Source organism: Leuciscus leuciscus (assembly GCF_965113295.1).
Source record: "Leuciscus leuciscus genome assembly, chromosome: 3".
NCBI lineage: Eukaryota > Metazoa > Chordata > Actinopteri > Cypriniformes > Leuciscidae > Leuciscus > Leuciscus leuciscus.
The window spans coordinates 29,900,691-29,921,022 of record NC_138727.1 but is presented as its reverse complement, the minus strand read 5'-3'; the positions used below and the strand labels follow the sequence as shown (position 1 = coordinate 29,921,022).

Sequence of the window (20,332 nt, the reverse complement as noted above, 5' to 3'; positions counted from 1 at the left end):
GAAGGAGCTTGATGTTGTTGCTCGATCACGGGGGGGACCACCCTCAGAGGCCTGCGCAACGCGTCAGGGCCCCTTAGCCGAAGCCATCCTCGCCTGAATGACAGTCCTCAGATCTGTCCTAGGTCCAGACGACTTCGGCTGAGAGTGTTGCCCTCGGCCCCAGGTCTTTTTCGGGGGGGCACGAGAAGCAACACTCTCCTTCTGCTGCTGCAGGTGTGAGGAGCTGGCGGCTGCCTCATGGGACTGCCCCCTGGCAGCAGACCCATGAGACTTGGAACGACGGCGGGGGATAAGATGTTTCAGTGCAGCTGACTGTCATTTCGTCTCCTGAAACCTCTCAACGACAGTGTTGACTGTGTCGCCGAAGAGGCCAGAAGACGAAATCGGGGCATCGAGGAGGAAAGCCCTGTCCTTCTCCCTGATGCCCGACAGATTCAGCCACAGGTGTCTCTCCGTGGCTACCAGTGCTGCCATAGAGCGGCCAATGGTGCGGGCCGTCTCTTTGGTAGCACGGAGAGACAGGTCGACCGCTCGACGCATTTCCCGAATGTCGTCGAACGCGACCTCCCCGCTGTCGTCCACCTCTTTGAGGAGGTCGGCCTGGTACGCCTGCAGAAGCCCCATAGTGTGCAGGCATGCACCAGCCCGACCTGCCGCCATATATGCTTTCCCAACAAGCGCCGAAGTGGTACGGCAGGGCTTGGAGGGAAGCGCCGGAGCTCTCAGGGACGATGCAGCATCGGGCGAGAGATGAGATGCAAAATTCTCTTCAACCCGAGGCATCGTCCCATAGCCCTTCTCTTTCGACCCCATTATGCTAGAATATATATGCACATTGGGGCTGGAGAGTCGAGAAGAGAAGGGCTTATTCCACGATCTCGACACCTCGGTGTGGAGATCGGGAAAAAACGGGAGATTCCGGCGCGAAGGTTGTGGCCGGGCTTGCAGGAAGCGCTCATCAAGCATACTTTTTTTCGTCGCTTCCTGCTTATCTGGCCATTCGATATTTAATTTACCCACAGCCCGGGTCACAACCTCCAGCAGCTCCTCAAAGGCAGGGGAATGTGTTGATGGAGCTTCACATTCTCCTGCCTCGATGTTCAAACTATCTGACCCCTCAGAGCCAGACAGTTCGAACATCGGGTCCTCTTCGCGGGCGGAAGAAGCCACTGGGCGGGCTTCCACCTCGCGAGCGGGACCGCGAGAACTGGCCGATGAATGTTGGGAAAGGGCCGAGGCCGTCTCAACATTATCAGCCAGATCCCTTTGCGATCCCCATGAATGCAAGCGCCGCGCTGCCTCGACAGACGCGGGACCTGATCCATGGGGAGCGCGTGCCTGGCCTGATTTATCGAACAGACCGAGGCGGGAGCGGAGCGTTCTCAGGGGCATTAGATCACAGTTTGCACAGGCAGCGCCCTCGAGCGCTGCCCGTGCATGCTCCACTCCAAGACAAACAACACAGAGCACGTGTGTGTCACCCTCGCTCAAATAACGCGGGCAAGGGGACGCACACTGTCTGAACTGCTTCTCTTTCTCCATCACTATACCTTTACCGAACAAACAACACCAAATAAGACACACAGTATGACACATATAATGCTTGCTGAAGAACAGAAAGCTGACACTGTTATGTTCCGGTGTCCTTTTTATAGCTTCCGCTCACCGTCACATGCGACGTCACGGGTGACGTCATCACGCAACACCAATCAAGATTGGACTAGTTCCATACAGGCTTCAGACGCGTCACGCTGAAGGCGTTCCCCAATGTGTCGATTCTCGACGCAGCGCGAGTTCCCTCGAAAGGGAACTATACGAGTGCGGATAAAAACCCAGAACCTCTGACACGCTTGGCGAAAGATCTACCACTGGACCATTAAGATACACGTTGGCCAAATAGGCGGATCTATGTATGTATTCACACGAAAATTCTTGCACTGACAACATAGGCTACATCTCATTAAACGACAAATTAAACCCCATGTAGCCTACTATTTAAATCGATTGCTGGACGTAATGTTACTGTACATATATCTGATTTAACATTGTATTAGCAACCCCCACCCCACCTGTCCCACCCACTTTTTAAAACAAAGTTACGCTACTGCTTACAAGTATACTTCCAGTAAAAAACGAAGTTGTTTACTGAGAGTATACTTCAAAGTGTACTGGTCATAAACAAAAAAATGTGCTACAAGTATTTGATTAGTGAACTATCAGTATACATATAAGCTCACTTGATGTGTACTTATTTATGTAAGGGTAGGGTTAGGACTAAATCTTCAGACAGGAATGTTGTTCCAAGATCAACAATATATGTTGATCCAGGAACATGTCTTACCTGGCAAAATCATGATGACCCTGACAAAGCACAGTGGATTGTGGGCAATATTAGCCATTAGAGTGTACACGGATACACACTTTGGAATCTACCAGAAACAGTACACCATAGGTTTTTTTTTTTGTTGTTTTTTGCATACTCTTTTCAACATATACTATGCTTTGGGACACATTTATTCTAATCTCACAAAATATTTAGGATGGATAGTATTGGGATGCAGGGTCGGAATTGAACTTCGACGGTTGATGATGACGTAGAACGAGAACACAAGGACGCAAGATCACATATGAACGCATATTAAGAAGTGGCCCTTGTTTTTTCATCTCCATGTGTGAATTTCAAAGCTAACTACATGATATGAAGATGATTGGCCTTTTAAAACTATAGGACATTTGTTTTATTCATTTTACCCTGGTAATACATGTATCTCTAAAAACAAAAACGTTTCGGTCTTGTTATAGTGCTTAAGTACTTGGAATAATTTAACCATACCAGCCAGCTTCTTGACCCTGTTGGCAATATTTTTTCCGATTTGTATCAAGTGTAAGTGAGTCGCAGGGAGTAGAGAATGCAGGCGGCAACTGCAAGTGACTCTTCTCAATATATTGCATACAAAAGTTGCAACCAGATGCACATATTCCTCAACACACAAAACTCAGACATGGTGATGATCAACAATTGTAATTAAGTAAAAATATGAAAAATATAAAACTCTAAACTATATGACAGCTAAATAACAGTGACATCAACAGCAGCAGCGTAAATCAAGCTAGAAAATGCAAAGCAATAATAGTTGTAGTTAATAAATTAGGTTTCAGCAAAATGTTCTTCTAACAAATAAAAAATGGATTGAAATAGATTTAGTAGGATGAGTCAGTTTACTAAACTCAAGTGGACTAAACAAGAATACTCTAAACATGTTGCTATCAAAAGTTGTTACTTAGATTCTCAAGTACTTGTTGTCACAACTTTCCAAATTGAGGTATCTGAGCAAACAATTGTACATTGAGAAATGTTGCTCGCTTTCTTAAATCTTAAATGCTGGGTTAAATTTCTACTAATATTGCTTATTGAGTGTTTTGTTTTGTTTTGTTTTGTTTTGTTTTGTGACCAAAGGCCTGACAGTTTCATAAATTGTCCAGTAGATGTCACTAAAAAGCTGTATAATAATCCAGCATGTGTTTCATTCCGGTATTTACATATTTCCTTTAAAGATGTTCTGAAATTTTGCTGGAAAATAATGTTTAACTTTAAAATTAGCTTTGGTCTGTGGAACATTAACATTTTTTTTTTTTTTTTTTTTTTTTTTGACAAACGGGTTGCAGCTGATCTTGCTGCTTTTGTGCTCCTTAATGTGTTTAATTTTTTGCTCTGTTTATGCTGTTAATTATGGTTGGTAGTGTACAACTGTACATTCCAACCACCCCAAATTAAGAAAGCTGCAGGAAATTGATGGTACTCTGCAAATTACTTTGTGGTTCCATAAGTTTAGAAAATACTGAAAATCTTAAAACTGAAAAATCTTACAAAGCTAACAGCAACTTTATTTACTACTTATTTTTACTTTACAGATCTTGTTTTACTGATTCAAATATTCATACAAGAATTTGATATTTTAATGGTTACATTTTTACTTTTCATTGCTTTATTAGTAACATTAGAATTCTGCTTGGCACCAAAAAATTGAATTAACAACAACAACAACACTTAAATATAATGACATATCATATGGTGCAATGATAAAAATCACACAAAAATATTGATAGGATTGGCTGCCGCTGTACTGTAGCCTACTGAGTTCTCAAATACTTGCATACCAACCTCTACATATAAAACTGGGAGTGCCACCATGTATAAGGTCATCATTGTCAGGCAATATGAACGGACACCTCTGCTGGACTTCAAGACAGTACTGCTCACAGGGAATCTTATGACTGCAGCCTGACTGAGGACTCTGGAAATACTGAGCACAGAGCCAGGGCTTGTAGACAGTCTGCAGAGAAAGCAAGCAAGAAAGAAACAAATAAACAAAGTGAGTGAATGAATGTAAACCATTCAGCTTTTAAAACAATGACGCTGTAGGTTGGATTTAACACAATATTTATACAGTAAAAGCCCTAAAGTACATTTACAATCCCAGAGTTTTTACCACACTCTAGTTAGAGTTACTGACATTATTGTCACCACAGTGCCACAACAAGTGTCATTTTTTATTTGATATACAATGCAGTGACAAATTATAGCAAAGGACTTACAACAATATCCCCATCAATCAGTTGTGCAGTACGCACAGTGACCAGCAGATGGGAGGGTTCCACATCAGACCTGTTTGCTAGATTCATCATTACAGTTTGTTTCGATTGCTAAACGACAGTGAGCACAACTGGAGCTACATGTGCAAAACTCTAGCTACAGTCTGCACTACCAACAGTCACCTGAGCTAAACAGTTCACATCACCTGCAAAACTCATTCCAAGCAACACAACTCTTAACACATGGCTCAAAACAGGCTCAGTGCAGCCAAACACTACACACAACCCTCACTGAGATTACACACACTGTCACTCAGAACACACTGAGAGGAAAAACACTAGCATCAAACACCAATACAGAAAATACAAACTTTTCATCTTTACAGTTTGAACAATTTCAGTGACTTCATACAAAGTAATATTTTCTTCAAAGAAAAGAGTGACATTCGTTCACATGGTTTATTTAAACTTTTAGAACATAACAATTCTTTAAGGTAAATGAAAATTAGCAGTTTGCTTCAATAGTCTGTAGTAATTTACGGAATTACAGTAATGAGAAAAAAAAGGTAGAAACTAAAAGTACATACTGTAATTCAAACAAATAATTGAGGGGCTAATCCTGCCTCTCTCTAGCATCAGGCCACAGGTTTCCATCAACATCACATCTAATGTTCTCTCTTGCCATGCACCTGGGGAAGAACCTTCTGGAGTGCCTTATCCATCCATGGCAGTCCTCTGGACTCGTGTCCTCACATCCGGCACGCATCCGCCCTCTCCCTGCCACCCTTCTCCCTCCACGAACCCGTCTTCCTTGTTCCATTTCCAAAATTAGTCTTTCTGAGCTCTACCTATATATATATATATATATATATATATATATATATATATATATATATATATATAATGTATATGTGTGTGTGTGTGTGTGTGTGTGTGTGTGTGTGTGTGTGTGTGTGTGTGTGTGTGTGTGTGTGTGTTCACTAACAAGTCTAAACAAGACTGCTTAGCCTTTCTGCTGAAATTGCAGTCAGCAGTGTTTGAAAGGCACAGGGCTGAAATCTATTCCGTTCTGAATGTGTGGTTCACAGTTTTGACAGCAGTGTGTTAGCATTTGAACAAAGTGCTGTAAATCCACAGTGTTGTGCAGGTTGTGGTTAAAGTCATGGGATAAGTGTGTAGAGTTTTGAAAACTGTGTTCAAGCAATGCAAAACGAACTAGAGTTTGGTCCACATGAACTGCTGCTGTGCAGACTGTAGTTAGAGTTTTGCACATGTGACTCCAGTTGTGCCCACTGTCGTTTAGCAATCGAAAAAAACTGTAATCAGTCTCACATAGCTCAGTTACTTCAGTGACATACACATGCACAAACAGGTCATGCAGACCTCATAAAAAACATTGTTGCTTTATGATCTTTGATAATCTAACCCAATACACCTACTGCATCATTACTGTGACAAAATGATAGTATCAAGCTATATATGAAGTGAGTTAAGAGCAAAGGAGCACAGTGGGCAGTGCAAGGGTGGGCAGAGGACTCCACAGCACTATAAGAATAGACTTTGCTAATTTACTTTGCCCTACATAGCGCACAGCTCAGCCTGCTGTTGAGGAAAGGTAAAGGAAGATGCCATAGCATCCATGAATGGTGTGTGTGTGTGTGTGTGTGTGTGTGTCTGTGTCTGTGTGTGTGTCTCTCTCTCTCTCTCTGTGTGTGTGTGTGTGTGTGTGTGTGTGTGTGTGTGTGTGTGTGTGTGTGTGTGTGTGTGTGTGTGTGTGTGTGTGTGTGTGTGTGTGTGTGTGTGTGTGTGTGTGTGTGTGTGTGTGTGTGTGTAGAGAACAGTAGGAATAGAAAAGCAGGTCGTCATTAGCACTGTCTGGCTGTCGGAGAATCTGGTACTGCAGTCTGATTTGTGAAGGCTGGTTTCTAAGAGGATTCTCCCTTCCCCTCTCTCTCCCTTCTCAAAATGTCTTTAAAAACAAGACATCTGTAATAGAATAACAGAGAATGACATGCCATTGGGGGCTGCTGACCCATCTCACCCATCGCATGCATGCCAGATGGAGGTGAAAAACAAATGTTTGGATTACTGTACGTCATATCATAAATCATAAAACACTTAAGAGTTTAGGAATGAAGCTTTTTGTGACATGGGACGCAACTCAATGTATGAAATGCATGAAAGATAAAGCATACATTAAAAGTCGAAAATTATTTCATCATTAAAATTGTATATATATATATTAGGGGTGTAACGGTTCACAAAATTCACGGTTCGGTTCGATACGATACACTGGTGTCACGGTTCGGTACGTTTTCGATACAGCAAAAAGAAAGAAATGCCAGAGAAATTTCCTTGATTTATTTTTTATTTTATTATTAAAACTAACATCATAAAGTATGATCATTTTTTACTTTGAGCAATGATGGAGCAATACTTGACTCTTCTTAGGAGCATATCAAACAAAAACAGCTCCTTGCTCCTTGAAAAAAAAAAATGAAATGTAATATTGTAGTAGTAGTTATAACCAAAGGTTTATTTTATTTCAGATTTACATTTGAGGGCAATTTTATTCATAATGTCGAAATAAAACCGACGTAACGTTACTAGAAAGCATTGTAGCCCACTATTCCTCCCAAACTTCCATGGTTACAGTTAAGTTAGTGGTAGGCTACTACAGTAAATCCATGGTGAATGTTGCTGCTGATCTGTGGACACTGGATAGTTCATTCAAGGCACAATGTTTCTCCTGGTTTCCAAGTCAGCGCTGTTTGATCCATTAATAACGGAGAAATGTGAATGCTTCTCACTAGATCTCGCAGTGATGTTATTACTTAAGTGGCGAATTCAAATGCTTTCTTTAGCCTACTGGATCTCGTAGCGCTGTGTATGTAGTAACAGTGTCGCTTGATCAAGATGAGTAGCATCTGCCTGCAAAACCGGAGGCTGCATTTTCAGGAACCCAGTTCTAGGACCGCATTTTTAGGACCCTAGGTTTTTAGTGACACCTACCGAATTAGAGGACCAGTGAAGATGGATGACAATCAAATCAAATGTGAATATCAAATGCGAATCAATTTTTATTTGTTTAACTTTAAAAACAATTGTGATGCATTTCATTGGAAAGTTAACGTAGCCAATGTGATGGTGATTTGCTAAATAGTCTTGAATGCATAGCCATCATATATTAGCCTCTAATGCTGTAAAATGAATTGTTAGCACATTCATTTAACGGAACTGTTGCATGATAAGCCTGTGTTGACTTATTGACAGCACAATAAACTGTAGCATGTTCGTTCTGAAAGCTTGTTAATTACTCATTGTTTTTCCATTTTAATTCAGTTAAAATAATCGTAATGTTTTCACTGTCACGTGCTCACAGTCAGCCTGTTTAACGTTACCCACAATACATGTTATGAGTACATCTCTTCATTTTGACATGGTTTTATAATTTTGGTTGAGACATACATGTAAGACATTTTATTATTCAGACATAACAGAGAGGCCATCATAATAATTGACTGTTAAAATACCACGTGTTAGATTGTGTCATTTACTGTATACTATACTCTATATGAAGTGCTTTCAAGGACACAGCTCAGGGTAGGCAATAGTATGACAAAAGATAAATAAATAAATTGGTTAAGTACTAGGCTTAGGCATATATATATAAGGTCAGGAAAAGTCGTGTCAATAATATGTTATTTTTATTCAGATTTCTTGCATGTCTCTCTATTATAATTTTTTTCTCAGTTCAGACGGGCTTTATTGCCATGAGTGTTTCTAGAACCTTTGATCCCACAACATCAAAATATTTTTTTTCCAAATCTTTGAACAGTATGCAATAATAGTATTATGAACATTAATTGGTATGAAGATTGATATCATTATTTTTGTAACGTATATGTGTGTGCACTCTGTGGTAACTAAGATCTTTTAAATATGAAATTTAAAATTAGAGAGTAGAACGTTCAACTAAATGTTCCTTATTTAATTCACTTCTCTTTCTCTCTCTTAGGAGTCAGTAATGATTTTGAAGTTCTGTCTATGTGGTTCACGTCATGAACAAATTTGTTTTTGTGTGTGTTCAAGTTCAGTTGTTATATATTATTTTGTAAAATATACACAATCTTAAATCTACCCCCAGAGTGATCCTTGTCTTCCCTCTGTACTTGAAATTGTGGTCGATCTAGTGACTGAAAAGACTATAACATGATTCCTTGTTTATTTTACTTGAGTTAGACCCAATCATTTCTCAACATTCATAGGAACCAGGTTTAATTGCAATAAAGAAAGTAGTATTTGGGTGTAATAAAACTTTTAAAAAAAACTCAAAAACTCTAATGTAGTTTAAACTGGGTGGAAATACTGCCTTGGTGGCACTTTTTTCGGTCCTCCAAAACTAGGGTCCTGGAAATGCGTTCCTGGGACTGTGGTTCTCCGACTCGGTAGGTGGCGCTGTCACAAAAAACTAGGGTCCTAGAAATGCGGTCCTAGAACTGGGGTCCTGAAAATGCAGCCTCCGGGACTGCAGACAGATAATATTGATCAAGATCGGCTCGCGCTGCATTGGTCCAAACTGATAAACGGTCCGTGAAGCTCAAAATAAAGTTTCGTTCCGCTTTCATTACGTTTGTCATTTGATGTTGGGCAATGTTGTGGTCGCGCCAGCGTCTCTTACATATATATATATATATATATATATATATATATATATATATATATATATATATATATATATATATATATATATTAGGGCTGTCAAAGTTAGCGCGTTAACGCGTTAACGCAAAATCATATTAACTGCACTATTTTTTTTAACGCGCGATTAACGCAGCGCGTATTTTCTGTTTGACCCGTGGCCCAACCTCTAGTTGGAGAAATGGAGATAGGCTACACAGTGTTGCCAACTTAGCGACATTGCAGACCCCTTTAGCGATTTTTTCCCTTCAACAAAGCGCCTAAACCTTATTTAGTTTATGAGAATCTACCGGTACCGCCGGTACTGCTCTCTCAGCACACGCGCGCACCTCTCTCTCTCTCTCTCTCTCTCTCTCTCTCTCTCTCTCTCTCTCTCTCTCTCTCTCTCTCTCTCTCTCTCTCTCTCTCTCTCTCTCTCTCGCGCGGAGGAGCAGCGCTTTAATTCAGTTAAGCACAGATATTATGTTGCTTCTCTAATTTTACAAGTATAGCCGAAATCAGAGCACAGATATTGTCTTTATCTTATGTGAATTTGATTTCACCAGACGACGGCTCGATTATCAGAATTGTTGTGCAGATTAACTTCACATCTTGGACGGGAGAGCTGGTTATGTCTTAATGGGTCGCGTTTCAGTCACCATTTCAAATTCATTCCGTTGTTTGACAACAGAAACAGTAAAATATACCAATGAAAACAGTTTGATTGAGAATTTAGCTTCATCAAAATGGGCACAGAGAGAGACAAACTACAATGTAATAATAAATAATAAATGTACATTTAGCATTTACATTTACATTTACATTTAGTCATTTAGCAGACGCCTTTATCCAAAGCGACTTACAAATTAGGACAAAATTCAGCGAGTCATCATAAAGAGGCAAAAACAACAACAACGCAAGAAGTGCTCAAAATACAAAGTTCAGGTATTATTCAGAGTAGCATTTTTTTTTTTTTTTTTTTTTTTGCATTTTCAGAAGAGCTGCCCTGTCATGCAAAATCTAAACATGTTTGTGTTAGTAAATTGCTCAGTGCAAAGAAAGAGAAGTAATGGTAACCTGGCATTTTTTGGCTCTCTCTACATGTGTCTAATAGACATGAACAAGTTCTTTGAAAAACATCTATGACCTTTGAAACATGTCTCGTCCTTATGCTCTATATTGACTATGGTTTCAATAATAAACATACATTTGCATAAAGCATCTATATTTATCCATGCCCACTTTGATTAGAATATTACAAACTTGAAAAGTATAAATTTAAGGTACATTTAGAACAAATAAAAAAATTTGCGATTAAATGCGATTAATCGCGAGTTAACTCATGACAATCATGCGATTAATCGCGATAAAAATGTTTTATCGATTGACAGCCCTAATATATATATATATATATATATATATATATATATATATATATTCTTTCAAGTCTTTTGGGGCATTTTTTTTTTTTTTTTTTTTGTTATTATACACTGAAAGTCCTGTAATCCAGTGAACTACTGTATAACCAGATCATTGAGTCAGTGAGATGAACGTGAGAACTGGATCAGTCTGATACATGAACAAAATTAGACTGGTTTTAAATGAATAGCTTACCAAAATCTTCCAAACTCAAATCAAGATATTTTTAATGAAACCGTCTCTGGTTACTCACGTAACCGTAGTTCCCTGAGAGGAGGGAACGAGACATTACGTATGGGAAAATCCATTTTCCTCGAAATGCTGAAGCAAACTCTTTTGCTTGCAAATAGCCAATGGCAACGCCCTCACCTGATTGGCTGACAGCCTCCAAAATAGGTGACATCGGGCACCAAAAACCTCAGAATCTTTAGACTGAAAGAGAGCTATTGAGGCTGAAGGCTTTTCACACAGCAGTCTACGTAATGTCTCGTTCCCTCCTCTCAGGGAACTACGGTTACATGAGTAACCAGAGACGTTCCCTTATCGAGTCGGTACGTTCCCTTATCGAGTCGGTCCCTCGACATTACGAATGGGGAACATATAAAACCCCCGCCATGTGGAAGTTGGCCCAGCTCGATCGAGCCCCTGTAGAGCACAAGCACTCAGACTGATAGCGCGCTAGCTCTAGGCAGGGTACCGGACCTGGTTGAAACACCCAAATGTATTCTGGCACAGAGCCAATTTGGCGTCAACGTCATCAGTATCTCCCTGAACCCAGTTAAGCAACACTGAACTGGTATGATATGGGGGAAAAATGCAGCAAATATGTTGGTGCTTTGAGAACATTGCCGGCTTATGAACGCGGGCATAATAAAAGGGGCCACATAACAGTTAATGTGAATATTATCAACCGCAGCCAATACTGCAGTAACTTGTCGCTGTCTATTCCACCTGGTTGAAACCATGGTAGAAGCCCCGGTTGGCGCGTGTCCTCAGGCGACTTAGTCACCCAATGGCTGCTCAGCTCTCTCCTCCTGCACTGACAGAACATGTGGTGCGAACGAGGGAATGTCCAGGTTATAAAATCTCGCAAACGTGTTGTGAGATAACCAGCCGGTTGCGAGACAAATGTCCTGAATAGACATGCCTTTTGCCCAAGCCCATGATGACGCCAAACCTAGTGGAGTGGGCGCGCACCCCATCGGACAATCTGTTCCTCGGGAAGCATAAGCTAGTTGCACAGCTTCAACAAACCAGTGTGATAGCCTCTGCTTCGACAGCGCGCTGCCTTTCTTGGCGCCCGCATAGCAGACAAAAAGCTGCTCTGAAGCTCGAAACTGGCTAGTCCTGCTCACATAAGCACGTAGCGCGCGCACCGGGCACAAAGCGCGCTTCTGTGACACTGAATTGGTGTCTAGTTCAGTGGGACAAAACGCTTGAATTGTAATCACCTGGGCTCTGAACGGTGTTGAGAGCACCTTCGGTGTGTAGCCGCGTCTGGGTATGAGTCTGACCATGCAATCATCCGGTCCGAACTGCATACATTCACTGTTCACTGACAGGGCAGGCAAGTCTCCCACTCGTTTCCCACAGGCTAGCGCGAGCAGTAGTGCCGTCTTAACCGAGAGCACTTTAAGGTCACTAGATTCAGCTGGCTCGAAGGGTGGGTCGAAGAGCGCACTGAGCACTAACAAAAGGTCCCAAACTGGCATCTGGCGAAGGCGGGGAGGATTTAGCCACCTCTCCCCCCGGAGAAAGCTCGTTATCAAGGGGTGCTTCCCCACCGAATGGCCATCTAGCGTGTCACGAAAGGCGGCGATAGTGGCTACGTAGACTTTCGCTGTAGACGGGGAGTTGCCAGCGTCCAAACGTTCCTGCAGGAAGGTCAGAATAATGGAAATATCACAACCCTTGGGGTCTTCCCGTCTGCCAATACACCAGTTAGCAAACACCTTCCATTTCAGAGCATATAAGCGCCTCGTCGAAGGGGCTCTAGCTTCTGCTATCGTCTGCAGCACTCACTGTGATACTCCGCATTGATCTGCCACACATGTAGGTCCCACAGCTCTGGGCTGGGGTGCCATATGGTGCCCCTCGCCTGACATAAAAGGTCCCTTCTCGGCGGGACTCGCCATGGGGGGAGCTGCGACATGTTCACTAATTCCGGGAACCACGGCTGGTTGGGCCACTTGGGCGCTAACAGAATCAACGCACATCTCTCTTCCCTGATCTTTTGCAGCACTAGCGGCATTAATTTGACCGGGGGAAAGGCATACTTCCGCCCCTTGGGCCAGCGGTTCGGCAGCGCGTCCCCTCCCAGGGGAGCTGTTGTCAGCAAGAAGTACAGCGGGCAGTGGGTGTTCTCCTCTGAAGCAAAGAGGTCGATCTCGGCTTTGCCAAAGAGATTCCAGATCATATTTATAGTTTGCGGGTGTACATTTACATTTACATTTAGTCATTTAGCAGACGCTTTTATCCAAAGCGACTTACAGATTAGGACTAAGTTAAGCGAGTCATCATGAAGAGGCAAAAAACAACGCAAAAAGTGCTCAAAATACGAAGTTCAGGCATTATTCACAGTAGCATAAGCCCGATAAGCGAGGTTTTTAAAGGGAAAGGGAAGTTTTTTGTTTTTTTTTAAGAGGTTAAGTGCTCACGGAAGAGATGGGTTTTCAGTTGTCTTTTGAATGTTGTCAGGGATTCTGCATTCCGGATGAGGGTGGGGAGAGCGTTCCACCAGCATGGAACTGTGAATGAGAATGTTCTGGAAAGAGATTTAGTGGCTTTCTGTGATGGAACCACGAGACGTCGCTCGTTGGCCGATCGTAGGCTTCTGGTAGGGGTGTAGACTCGTAGGAGTGAGTGAAAGTAGGAGGGAGCTGAGCCTGTGATAGATCTGTAAGCAAGTGTCAGTGCCTTGAACTTGATGCGAGCAGCGAGAGGTAGCCAGTGCAGAGAGATGAACAGAGGAGTGACGTGGGCTCTTTTGGGCTCGTTGAAGACAAGACGAGCTGAAGCATTCTGAATCATTTGTAGAGGTTTAGATGCACATGATGGAAGTCCGGCCAGAAGAGCATTGCAGTAGTCAAGCCTAGAAATGACCAGGGCCTGGACGAGAAGTTGTGTTGCATGCTCAGTAAGGAAAGGCCTGATCTTCCTGATGTTGTGCAGTGATGTAGCCTCCACTCTCCGTATACAATGCCGTCCCTGGACAGCATGTCCGCGCCGCAATTCAAACTGCCTGGTACGTGTACTGCTCGGATCGAAAAAAGTACCCGATCCGTCCACAAGAGCAGCTGCCTAGCTAAGCCCTGCAGGGACCGCGAGCGCAACCCTCCCTGGCGATTGATGTAGGTGGACATTATTTAAAAATGGAGCATGAAGCTTTTAGCGCCACTCACTTTTAGCCACCGAATTGGATATTTGAATTCTGAGCTGCGGTGATACATACAAACTCCAATGTAAAAAAAACATTGCCATATTCTCTCAGGTCTCAGCCTACTGGCCCTGACTGAGACCTGGATCAGACTAGAGGACACTGCCACACCTGCTGCCCTCTCCACTAACTTCACTTTCTCACACACCAATCGCCTGATCTCATTTCAAACGATTGGAAATTTGACCTTTTACCACCTCTGTGTGACAACAGCTCATTTGAATTGCATTCAATTACCATCACTAGTCCTATTAAAATCCATTTTGTAGTTGTTTATCGTCCCCCAGGTCAGCTTGGCAGTTTCTTGGAGGAGCTTGATGTGCTACTCTCATCCCTCCCGGAGGATGGTACTCCTCTCATAGTTCTTGGAGACTTCAACATCCACCCAGAAAAACCTCAGAATGATGATTTCCACACTCTGCTTGCCTCATTCGACCTCAAACGAGTATCTACTGAGGCTACTCACAAATCAGGTAACCAATTGGACCTTATTTACATGCGCTACTGCTCCACTGACCATACACTGGTCACTCTGCTGCATACCTCAGATCACTTCCTCCTCACTCTCAACCTCAATCTGTCTCAGAATACAAAACACACTCCTCCACAGGTCACCTTTCGGTGAAACCTACACTCACTCTCACCCTCTCACCTATCCTCTTTGGTCTCATCCACACTTCCTCCACCTGATCAGCACTCAGCACTAGATACTAACAATGCAACTGATACTCTTTTCTCCACTTTAACATCATGCTTGGACAACTTCTGCCCCCTTTCCTCCAGACCAGCCCTCTGCCCCCTGGTTATCTGATGTTCTCTGCGAACATTGTTCTAAACTCAGGGGTGCAGAGAGGAAGCGGCGCAAATCGAAAGATCCTACTGACCTTGGTTTTTATCAATCCCTCCTCTCTTCCTTCTCTGCTAATATCTCTACTGCTAAAATGACTTACTATCACAACAAAATTAACAATTCTTCTGACTCTCGCATGCTTTTCAAAACCTTCTCCTCTCTTCTCAACCCTCCTCCTCCTTCATCAACCCTAACAGCTGACAATTTTGCCACATTCTTCATAAATAAAACAACCACAATCAGCAGCCAATTTACCAAACCACAAACTGACACACACATCTTACCAGCTAACACGCACATTCTACCCTCCTTCTCTCTGCTTTTTAGAGACAGAAGACTCCAAACTCCTCCTTTCCATTCGTCCTACTACCTGTCTGTTTGATCCTATTCCCACTAATCTACTTCAAGCCACTTCTTCCTCAGTTGTACCCACACTTACGCACATCATCAACACCTCTCTTCACACTGGTACCTTTCCCACAGCATTTAAGCAGGCTCGGGTTACCCCACTGCTTAAGACACCCACTCTAAATCCAGAACATCTGAACAATTACAGACTGGTATTCCTTCTTCCATTCGTCACGAAAACACTTGAACAAGTAGTTTTCAATCAGATCTCTTCCTTTCTTACACACAACAACCTCCTGGACAACAACCAGTCTGGTTTCAAAAGCGGACACTCAACTGAGACTGCCCTGCTCTCAGTAATTGAAGCTCTGAGAATGGCAAGAGCAGCTTCCAAATCCTCAGTTCTCATCCTGCTAGATCTGTCTGCTGCCTTTGACACAGTTAACGACCAGATCCTCCTGTCAATCATAAAGACGAAGGGCATCTCGGGAACCGCACTCCAATGGTTCAAGTCTTACCTCTCAGGTAGGTCCTTTAGGGTGTCGTGGATGGGTGAGGTGTCTAAGACAAAACATCTAGCTACTGGGGTTCCTCAGGGCTCCGTGCTTGGACAACTTCTCTTCTCCATCTACATGACATCACTAGGATCTGTGATTCAGAAACATGGCTTTTCCTATCACTGCTACGCTGATGACACACAACTCTACCTCTCATTCCAGCCTGATGATCCGACGGTAGCTGATCGCATCTCAGCCTGCCTGACAGACATTTCTGGCTGGATGAAGGACCACCACCTTCAACTTAACCTTGCGAAGACAGAGCTGCTTGTGGTCCCGGCCAACCCAACACTACACCACAACTTCTCCATTCAGCTACTGTAGGTTCATCATCCATAACTCCATCAAGGTCAGCCAGGAACCTTGGAATTGTGATTGATGATCAATTGAACTTCACAGACCAAACTGCTACAACAGCCCGGTCCTGCACATTTGCCTTATACAACATTAGGAGGATCAGGCCCTTCCTATCAGAGCATGCTACGCAACACCTTGTCCAAGCGCTTGTTCTATCCAGACTGGGCTATTGTAATGCTCTCCTGGTTGGTCTTCCAGCTTGCTCTGTCAAACCTCTGCAACTGATCCAAAATGCTGCAGCTAAAGTGGTCTTTAACGAGCCAAAGAGAGCACACGTCACTCCTCTCCTCACAAATTTGCACTGGTTGCCAGTTGCCGCTTGCACCAAATTCAAGTCACTGACATTTGCCTACAGAACAGTCACTGGCTCTGCTCCCTTTTACCTAAACTCATTACTTCAGACTTACGTGCCATCCAGAAACTTGCGCTCTGCAAGTGAACATCGTCTTATGGTGCCATCTCAAAGAGGCAAAAAATCTCTATCTCTATATAGCTGCTTTATAGTTTAATTAATTTTGTTTCATAACTTATGAACTTTGCATCATTAATGCTGTTATTTGTAACATTATTTTATATTTCTTACCCCTAATACAATACTCAGTTACTCAGGGGTAAACAACATAAGGACACGTAGAGCGAGGTGCAATATCTCTAACAATATTTATTAAGAACCAGACTAACAAATGCACACAAACGGACATGCCTTAAATATCCAAACACTAGGGGCTCTGAAGAAAAAAAGACAAATAAAATAAGGATTCAACTTTACCATACCAAAAGGACTGCACCATAAATGTCACACATTAAAGGAAAGGCAAACAATATACATATTAGATCAACAACGACGACGACGACGACGACGACGACGACGATAACACATGAAAACACAGCTTGTATCCAGCCACTGGCTGGACGTAATGGCATGCACCATTGTTCACCGCCGTCTCCCTCTTCCTGTTTCACTTTAGTCTTATATACACAATCAGGGGCACTATTAGAGCAACTAGGAACAGGTGTGAAAGGGCGGAATCTAACGACACTCAAAGAAAAGAAAAGAAAAACAAATCAGAACACAAAAACAGATAACGTTACAAAACACAAATACAACCCTCACCACGAGGCTCAGGCCGTAAAAGTTATTGAACTTAACTGAATCAACAACAACTAAATGAGCTGAATATTGACTAAATGTTCTTCTGTACAGCAGCTTTACAGCTGAAATATAATTATTTTCATAATTTTGCAACATTAACACAATTTTTCTGCTTAATACTGTGAAGCTGTCAGAAGAGTGCAGACAAGGTAAAATCTAAACAAAGTTTATTAAAGTACTGAAGGGATGCAAACAGGTGAGTAACTGGAGAGAAGATAGTTGATGTGATACAGGCAGTGAAATGACAGTTCTTTTAGGTTGCAGGTAGATCGGAAAAGTGACTGGAGGACTGGATGATTGGCAGATGGATGATAGCAGTTGACTGAAGCAGACTGATGGAATCAGTGGAACCGGTGGAATCACCGGTGGAATCAGCAGGTAGGTTGAGTTCAGGTGGTGCTGATCAGTAATCAGATGATTGTAAATCTGATTGAATCTGGTGCTGAAGGTGTGGCTGATGGTGTGGCTGTTTCTGTGACAGAGGGCCCTATCATACACCCAGTGCAATGCAGTGCCAGGCGTGACGCAAGTGTTTTTTGCTAGTTACAGCTAGTGATGGCCAAATGAAGCGTTTCGAAGCATTATTGCTTTCTGATACAATTGTGTCGAAAATGGTTCATTACTCAAAGCTTCATTCATATAGAAATTGCAGCACCATCTCCTGGTGAAGTAAATGTAATGCAACAAAGCTGACAACCATAAAATGCAAGTAGGTTTATATGTTAACGCCCCGTTTATTACGTGTTTACCGAGGCGATCAAAGCTGAAACAGTGTTAGTGCTGTGAAACTCATTTATGTAGGTGAATTTTACAGATACTGATGAATTTCATGTGTTCACCTTGATAATAAAATATTAAGCATGATGTGTGTGTGTAATTATTTCTTTAGACAATGACAGAAGATCAGACCAGCTTAAAAAAAGTTGGAAACCATCACAGAAATACTAATGGTTTCTGTAGTAGTTTCTTTTAATAACCTTTTATAACGTGCATCGTGGCGAGTGGAAGGATGACAACAGGTAAGTTGTTTGCATTTAATCACAGCAGCTGCGCTGACAACAGGCTCCAACAACCACAACACATATATCAATCCCTCCGCCTCTGAGCGGGCACTATTTAACCTTAGTATATGTGCGCGGCACTATATACTACATCCTCCTTTCTTATAACAAACAAAATCAAAAGTTTATCTTTAGCAGATAAGATGTAAAATGCAGCTTAGCTGAAACAATATTTCAATGTGTATCAATCAGGGATACATTCAACTTAAACTGAACATGTCATTGCAGATCTACTGTTTCCCTTTTTTTTCTTTTTTTTTTTTATAAACACAACATCAGCCCAATATTGTATGCACTTATTGGCTTAACACATAGTCTCTGAATCTAACTGGAGGCCTAATAACTCGGCCGCCTCTGGTTTGACCCATTTGTGGAGGAGGAGAAGGCTCCATACATACAGTCTCATCAGCACCGGTAGGAGCATCTGGGGTGCTGTCTTGCTCATCATCGAGACAGTCCGGTTCAGTATACACCTGAATGTTACTGGGTGTCTTCCTCAGGTGTCTCCTGTTGCGCCTGTACTGCTGTCCAGATGATGTCACTATGTCATAGGACCGTGGTTCAGCGCATTTCGCCTTGACAACAGCAGGACGCCATCCTCGTTCAGTTTGCATGTGAACAGTCCCACCAAGCGGCAGCACCGGAAGTTTCTTTGTGCCTCTGTTGTAATAAGCACGCTGTCTTCGCTGGAGGTCCTGAAGAGTAGAATGTGCATTAGTTGGTACTGCAGGTTGCAGCACTGTGCTTGAGCTGGGTAAAGTGCTTCTCAGGACCCTGCCCATAAGCAGTTGTGCTGGAGAATAGCCCATACCTGTGACAGGTGTGTTCCTGAGAGTTAGAAGTGCCAGAAATGGGTCAGTGTTGGTTTGTTTGGCCTTCTTTAACAGGTACTTAACAGTCTTCACTGTTCTCTCGGCCAGGCCATTTGACTGCGCATAGCCTGGGCTGGAGTGAGTGAGCTTAATTCCCCATGCTGTGGCAAACTTTCTCATTTCTTGGCTTGCAAAAGGCACATGGTCGCACACAATCTCTTTAGGTATTCCCACTCTGGCAAATACCGATTTAATCTTGTTAATGACTGTGTGTGCTGTCTTGTCTCTTATGTTTAGTACTTCCGGGTATTTGGAGAAATAATCTACAACCAGAAGAAATGACTGACCACTGATTTCAAATATGTCAGCTCCTACTTTCAGCCAAGGAAGCTCTGGGATTTCATGAGAGATCATCGGCTCCCTCTGGTGGCGAGGTTGGAACTGCTGGCAAGTTGCACATTCCTCAACCATTTTTTCAATGTCTCTTGTCATACCTGGCCAATACCAGTGTACTCTGGCCAGAGCTTTGGTGCGCTGCATGCCTTGGTGTGCCACATGCAGCCTCTGTAACATGTCTGACCTCATTTTACTTGGTAGAATAATTCTGTCTCCTGCAAACATTATTCCTTCTCTTATTGACACAGAGTGCCTAATAGGCCAGTAATGTATCACCTTTTTGTCGACTTGTTTTCTGTGATGTGGCCAGCCCTGCCTGTGAATGTCCAGCAACGTTTGCAATATGACGTCGTTTTGTGTCTCAAACTTTAACTGTACCAGGGTCTCTGGGCTTAGGGCCTCTGTTGGCTCAAGAGCATAGATCACTTTTTCGTCAAAAATGTCACATTGACTCTGTTGCTCATGTGTAGTTGCTCGTGAGAGTGTGTCTGCGATCAGTAACTCTTTACCTGGCGTGTAGATTACATTCAGGTCGTAGCGTTGCAGCTGAAGTAGCATCCGCTGTAGTCTGGACGGAGCTGTTCCCAGTGGCTTTCTCAGGATCGTTTCCAAAGGTTTGTGATCCGACTGCACATTAACCTTGACTCCATAGGCGTACTGGTGAAAGCGC

The 20,332-nt window shown here is 42.8% G+C and overlaps 1 protein-coding gene across 1 annotated transcript in view; it reads right to left on the bottom strand.

Moving 5' to 3' along the window:
- The window catches only part of nalf1a (NALCN channel auxiliary factor 1a), a 200,525-nt gene that overhangs the window by 18,278 nt on the left and 161,915 nt on the right, over positions 1-20,332 (bottom strand). The window contains exon 2 of the mRNA XM_082165426.1: positions 4,163-4,334. Coding sequence (XP_082021552.1) covers positions 4,163-4,334 — 172 coding nt within the window. The remainder of the gene's footprint in view (positions 1-4,162; positions 4,335-20,332) is intronic.